The sequence below is a fragment of the Camelina sativa genome, chromosome 6 (assembly GCF_030686135.1).
Source record: "Camelina sativa cultivar CO46 ecotype springtype chromosome 6, ASM3068613v1".
Classification (NCBI taxonomy): domain Eukaryota; kingdom Viridiplantae; phylum Streptophyta; class Magnoliopsida; order Brassicales; family Brassicaceae; genus Camelina; species Camelina sativa.
Window position 1 is genome coordinate 11,561,998 of NC_141885.1, and position 7,657 is coordinate 11,569,654.

General features: G+C 35.3%; 1 protein-coding gene across 1 annotated transcript; it reads left to right on the forward strand.

Annotated features, from left to right (window-relative positions):
- Positions 1-520: 520 nt before the first annotated feature.
- On the forward strand, positions 521-1,907 carry LOC104790628 (protein SMALL AUXIN UP-REGULATED RNA 12-like). The gene is made up of 3 exons (XM_010516408.3): positions 521-710; positions 944-1,439; positions 1,597-1,907. The coding sequence occupies exons 2-3, from the start codon at positions 986-988 to the stop codon at positions 1,623-1,625; spliced, it is 483 nt and encodes a 160-aa protein (XP_010514710.1). The 5' UTR covers positions 521-710; positions 944-985; the 3' UTR covers positions 1,626-1,907.
- Positions 1,908-7,657: the final 5,750 nt, after the last annotated feature.

Sequence of the window (7,657 nt, forward strand, 5' to 3'; positions counted from 1 at the left end):
TCAAAAACTTGAGTATTCGCTTCAAAACATGATAATTGGTATTTTTTTTATAAGTGATTGTATAAAAATATTAGCTATAGCAATTAAAATTTATTTTTGAAAAAGATTATTAAATTAGAAAAGTCTCTCTATAACTGAATAATTATTGATTTATATATAAATTTAAACCTTTATAAATTAATATAAATTATTAAATTAATAATTATTGGTTTACTGCATATGATACCTCAGGGAGGATGTTTTTTTTTTTTTTTTTTTTTTTGAACAGTCCTCAGGTAGGATGCTTTTTTTTTTCTTTTTTTTTTGAACAGTCCTCAGGTAAGATGCTTATATTATATATCCATAGTCACTTCTTCGGTACAAGAAACATATACGTGCGAAAGTATTGGGAACAAACAAGGCATTAAGGACTAATTGGTTCATTTGAAAAATCTAATACTAAATCTAGAATTAGAAACAGTTACATGCGAAAGTGACGGGAAGGCCAAGAAAACTATTTTGTTATGGAAAGGCAATCAACGAATCACAAAATCCAAAATAAGAAAATTATGTTCCTGCTACTTGAAATCTCTCTTGTCATCATCCAACCCAAAAATCCTTGAAAAAAAAAGAAGAAAAAAAATCTTCCGGAGCTGCTGACACTCTTTTCTTGCTTTTGCATGGCGTTTCCTCTTCGTGTCTAAGAGCGTTCCATTTCTGTACCTCTTCTGGTATGTGATAGTTACGAAAGGGTATTGAGGATTAATAAGTAATCGACTTTTTATTCCTCTTGTTAATAATTTTGCTCAACGGATTTGGATTAATGGGGACTAATTTTTTTCCCAGTGTTCATTTTTAGATTTTGGTTTTTTTTATTCCAGACAACAACTTTGTTGAGATCTAACCCATTAAATTTTTTTTTTCTCGCTTTAATTTAATCTTAATTTTGGGATTTAAAACGCAGCTTGCCTGGGAAAGATTTTATATATATCCTTCGAAGGAGAAAATGGATGAAAACAATGGGGCAAAGTTAACCGGGATCAAGCAGATTGTGAGACTAAAGGAGATTCTTCAAAAATGGCAAACTGTCACAATAGGTTCAAAGTCAGATGATAGCGAGTTGGGGGCTAGGAAGCACACAGCAATCATTTCCCCGGTTATCAACAAGAGGGTATTGGATTTGAAGACTTGTGACTCGGACGAGGAAACTACTTGCCATAGCCCTGAGTCACCACCAGATGTCCCTAAAGGGTATCTGGCTGTATATGTTGGACCCGAGCTCCGGAGATTTATCATACCCACAAACTTTCTTAGCCACTCTCTTTTCAAGGTCTTGCTCGAGAAGGCTGAGGAAGAGTATGGATTTGATCACAGCGGCGCGTTAACCATACCATGTGAGGTGGAGACTTTCAAATTCTTACTTAAGTGCATTGAGAACCATCCTAAAGATGACACCTCGGGTAATAAACTCTTGTTCTTTATTCTCTTGCTCAAAAATATCTATATTATGTATAGTACTATACAATTTGGAAAGCATGTTGTCTAATGATTTTGTGAGACACTATTGAACACACAAATCAGTGATGAAGAAGTCTTATAGAATTTTTTTCCTTGCAGCTGGAGATCCAATAGAAACAGAAGAGTAAATAATAACACATCACTTATATAAAATTCTTCTTGTTCTCTTTTATTACGATCCCCTTTGAAACTCATATTAGGGCTGATAATTCCCAATGGTAATTGTAAATCAGTTTCTCTTTGTATTTTTCTGATTTTGTTTTTCTTCTACTTCTCCGTTGCTTTTTACAAAAGGAAGAGTAGAGATGATTGTTTAAGTGTGGAGGAAATGATGGTCAAATACTCAATGTGATTACATATGGTCATGTCACCAATCTATTATGGAGTAAACTATGCATGTGAAAGGCCAACCTTACATTTGTGGTTATAAGAGGTAGATCCATGTCAACCCGTTGATTATGAGAGATAGATCCAACCGACATTAATAATTCTCTAAGCTAATATGGCGATAGAAATGCCTTATAAGAACTCTATTGTGAACTCGACATTCTCGATGATATACTCGTCATTTTTCGCAGGCTATAACATGATATTCATCCAAGTCTAGGTTATAATAAAGAAAATCGCGGGAAACAAAATCTATTAATTTGTAATCAATGTTAGTGCATGACACTAACTACATGTATTAGGATCAAAATCAGAATGATAAAAACAGGCCCGGTAATATTCGTGGTCAAATACAAAACAAAAGTTAGGAGCTTCTTTTTTTTCCTCAAATTCGGGGTCTTTATATAAAAAAATAATTTTACAAAGTTTTTGTTGTCAAAATTGGGGTCTCTATACATCAAATGATACCAAAAATTTTGCCAAAAAAAGAAAAAGGCCTCTATAATTTGAGGCCCCATACATCAGAAAAAATATTTTCAAGGCATAGCTTGCCAAATAACAGGGTAAATAAAATGTAAGAGTCAGAGTCTTGAAGATATTGCAAATAATGTCATTGGTTTTAATAACAAATTGGGAAGTTCACTAAAGGTAAATTATATAATAAAGTAGAGGCATCCCAAAACTTTCTTTTAGAGGCTGCCACGTAAGCAACAAAGAGGTTGGCACATATCCAAGTATATGTTATCTTGTTTTCTTTTGTATTAAAGTATTCTATTTAAAGTAATTAATAGCTAAATAAACAAAAATTAAACTTTAAAGACTATAAAAAAACAATACTATGAGTTTAAGTAATAATAATATAATTCTGTTATAAATCACTTAGGATGGATCATATATTTTCTAAAATCTGGTTGTTATTGTTTGCTTGCTTGAAAATCGATTGCATGAAAACCTTAGAACTAAAAACCTAAAATCGAAAAATATTGAAATATTTGTTCTAAGTTTTAAATCCGATTATCTTTGATTGTTTGTCTAAAATCAAAAACCTAAAATCAAACCTTAAAATTGAAACCCTAGAGAAAATATTTCCTAAAACTTTTGTCATAATGCTAAATTAGAAAAAGAAAATCTTACCTACAGAAAAAGGAAAACTTAATAAAAGGAAATTCCCCTTAAATAGAAATTTGCTTGAATGTTTTTTTCTTGCTCATGCTAGATTTTAAATTTATCTAGGGTTGTTTTCATGCATAGAATTAACCACAAAACTATATATTAAAAGACAAGAAATTATTTACTAAAATCGGCATGTTTCGGTCTTAAATACTGCATGACCTAGACGAAAATAAATTTCATGGTTTGGTCTTAAATACCGCATGGCCTAGACTAAAAAGAATTGGCATGGTTCGGTCTCAAATACCGCATGGCCTAAGACTAAAACAATTGCATGGTTCAGTCTCAAATACCGCATGATAATAATCGGGTGCTTGTTTTTCTATTTTATAGATGGCAAAGATCAACAATCTCCAATATGCTGCATTTAATGTTTCTGGAGACAACTATCTCCAATGGGCGTTCGACACTAAGATAAACCTAAAATCAAAGGACCTATGCGAATGCATTGAGGATGATAACGATTGCATGAAAAGAGTAGGTATAAGGCGATATTGCTAATACGCCACCACCTTGCTGAGAGTCTCACGAACCAGTACCTTACCATAGAGAATCCTCTTGAGCTTTGGCCAGAGTTGAAAAACAGAGATGGACACCAAAAGACGGTGCTTCTACCAAAAGGCTCAATTCGATTGGAAAAACTTAAGGATCCAGGATTTTAAATCCGTGGATGAGTATAATTCAGAGCTATTTAAGATAGTCTCGATCTTGAAGTTATGTGGTAAGGAGGTTACTGAGGAAGACTTGCTAGAGAAAACATTCTCAACCTTTCACACCAATAACATACTGCTTCAGCAACAGTATCGTGAAAAGGGTTTCAAAACAGATGTAAGCCTCATCTCTTATTTGCTGCTTGCTGAGCAAAACAATGAGTTGTTACTAATGAACAGTGCAATGAGACCTCCTGGTTCTACTCCATTACCGGAAGCCCACAAATTCGATTTGACCAAGAAGGAGCCTAAAGAAACTAAAGATTCTAACTACGTCCAGAGAGGCAAGCATCACGGTCGTGGTCGTGGTGGAAAAGGACATGGTGGTCGTGGCCACTATGATAGTTATGGCCATGGGAACCGGTCCGACTTCGGTCGTGGCCATGGTAGAGGCCGCAGAATTTTCAAACCGCAACATAGGGCCAAATCGGTTTGTCACCGATGTGGTATGGAGAATCATTGGGCTAAGACGTGTAGGACACCCAAGCATCTTATTGATCTCTATCAAGAAAGTTTGAAAAAGAATCCAGAAGCCAACTTGGTTCATCTCGATGGTGAAGGAGATTTCGACCATGAGAATGATGACCAATTGGATTATGAAACTTCGGATTGTCTAGGAGAGGATAATTAAATTTCAAATTGTCTTGATTTAATTTTTATGTTTTATGCTTTGAATTTTATTGGATTATATTTTTGGATTATAATTATGGTTTAAATTCAATTATTTTATTTCTTTCAATATATATTTGTTTGTTTTATTCTTTATGTTTAAAACATAGAATTCTTGTCCATTTTAGAAATGGCTGAGGACAAGAACTTACTTGTGGTGGATAGTGGATCAAGCCACACAATTTTGAAGGATAAGAGATACTTTGTTAATCTCATTATGAAAAATGTCAATATTATCACAATAGCGGGTATAGCAAGCCTGATTGAAGGCTACGACCAGACAAATATTTTATTACCTAATGGCACACATCTTGAAATAATTGATGCCTTATATTCACCCAGCTCAAAGAGGAGCTTATTGAGTTTTAAAGACATTCGTTTGAATGGTTTACATGTTGAAACTAAGGGTGAAGGAAACCAAGAGTTCCTATATATAACTGAAATCACCCAAGGCCATAAGAAAGTCTTACAGACTATACCCTCATTATCCACTGGTCTTTACCATGCTAAGGTTAATATGATAGAGGCTAATTTGGCAATGAACAAGATGTTCAGTGAACAATTCACTTTATGGCATGACCGGCTTGGCCATCCGGGTTCTAACATGATACGTAAGCTAATTATGAATTCAAATGAGCACACTCTTAAAGAGCCAAGAGTTATCCCTAAAAATCTCACGTGTGTAGCATGTGCACAAGGGAAAATAAGGTCATCACCAGTAAAAGTCACTAAAGAGACTTTAAATTTTCTGGAAATGATACAAGGAGATATATGTGGACCAATACACCCACCTTGTCGGACGTTTAGATATTTTATGGTTCTTATCGACACATCGACTAGATGGTCACATGTTTGTCTATTATCCACAAGAAATCTAGCATTTGCTAGATTGTTAGCCCAGATCATAAGACTGAGAGCTCACTTTCCAGATTTTCCACTTAAGACTATACATCCAGATAATGCTGGTGAATTTACATTCCAAGTGTTTAATGATTATTGTATGTCCATGGGGTGAGTGTGGAACATCCCATGGCACATGTCCATACACAAAATGGATTAGCTGAATCATTCATTAAACGAATTCAATTAATTGCTTGACCATTACTCATGAGGTCGAAGCTTCCTGGGTCGGCTTGGAGACACACAGTATTACATACAGCAGAGCTTATACGCATCAAGCCATCTAGTGAGCATAAATATTCGCCATCCCAATTATTACGGGTCATGAGCTAGACATATCCCATCTAAACACATTCGGGTGTGCCGTTTATGTACTGATTGCTCCACCACAGAGAACTAAGATGGGACCTCAAAGGAGGATGAAAATAAATGTTGGATATGATTCTTCCACCATTATTAAGTATTTAGAGCCAACTACGGGTGATTTGTTTAAGGCTAGATACGGGGATTTTCAGTTTGATGAATACGACTTTCTTATGTTGGGTGGAGAGACAAACAAGCTGGTTAAAGAAATATCATGGAATCAAACATCCTTAAATTGGCAAGATCCTCAAACTCTAGCATGTGAGGCAGAGGTCCAAAAGATTATACATTTACAAAAGCTAGCTATTCAATTGCCAGATTACTTTGCTGACCCAAAGAGAGTTATGAAATCGTACATACCAGCTTGTAATGCACCAGTACGTATTGATGTTCAAAAGGAACACAATAATCAAGTTGCTACAGAGTCTAAGGCACGTTTGAAACGTGGTAGACCAATAGGTTCCATAGATAAGAACCCTTGGAAATCTAAGAAAGGTGCAAATCAAACCGAGGTTAAGGAAATTATAGACATGGCCGCGGCAAATCCTAAGGTACCAAATGAGGTTTGGGACGTTGAACCTCAAGGTCATGAAGGTGTTATAATAATGAGATCATAATAAATTATATCATGTCTGGAATTCAATGGAACCGAAAAGATGTCGACATTGATGAAATATTTGCTTATAAGGTAGCACTTGAAATAAATGAGGATCATGAACCCACATCTATATATTGGAGTGCACTCAAGGAAAATATTGGTTAAAATAGAAAAAAGCCATTGACGTGGAGTTAAATTCATTAAAGAAAAGGAATGTGGTTGGTCTGATCTTAAGGACACCATTCGATATAAAGCTAGTGCACTACAAGAAAATGAGTCCATTGTCACGTAATATTCCGTCCCAATAATTTTTTTTCGTCACAATAAAAATATTGTTACGAATCTGTGATGATCAGTGAATGGTTACAATGCAGTGGTCACAATTTCTTTTGGTCTCAAAAACGTCACACCAGTTGCGACTAACTCTTGCGTATCTATTTCGTCACCAAATGTAACGATTTGTAAACGTATCTAAAATGTCACAATTGCTTACTAAATTTATCGTCCCAAATACGTTTTATTTCTGATAACATCATTATTTTACCCATTTTAGCTATAGTTTTAGTATGCATTTAGGAAGAGTTTGATATGATTTCAAGGCTTTAATGTTTATTATCAAGTATTTTAGGTTTCAAGAAGGTTTTACAGGTTTTATAGCAAAAAGGACCAAAAGGTAAGGAAAATACGTTTTAGGAAAGTTTCAGAGCTTTACAGTACGGGCAATGTTTGAAGAACTTCCAGAACTATCCGGAAGTGGAATCAAGTCAATCCATCCAACCATCCGGAAGTTATGCCCGATTTACCGAGACGCACCTTAAACCGACGTAAGGAGAACCATCAAGCCAATGGGCTTTTTATTGAAGGCCTGACCAGCTACCACCGCGGTGGCCCAGTCCAAGTCTTCACCACCGTTCTAGAAGCTTCCTACACCGCCCTTACAAAACCCTAAACCTAGACAAAACCCTATAAATACTCTTCTAAGCCCTAGGGTTTTGAGTGTGCAATCATTGGAGCAGCCAAGAGACACGACCAGAGGAGCAGCCGACGTCCAAACCTCTCCCTCGTCCCTCTCTTTGAAGCTTTGAGATCCACCAACTCTTTCTATTCTATTTGCTTTGTACTTTGTTTCTAAGGGAGAAGATCCTACAACTTTGTTTGACAATCACTGAAGTAATATCTAAAACCCTTTTCTTTATTTATTCTTTTATGTTTATGAATTGTTTAAACCTTTTTTTGATGATTCCCTTAAACATTCTAGAGTAGTTTTCTAGTTGGGTTTAAAGGGATAATCAAAGGGGGGAGATGATCTTAGTTTAGGTGGCAATTTTTAGGGTTTGTTAAATTTAAATCTGTTTATTCTATG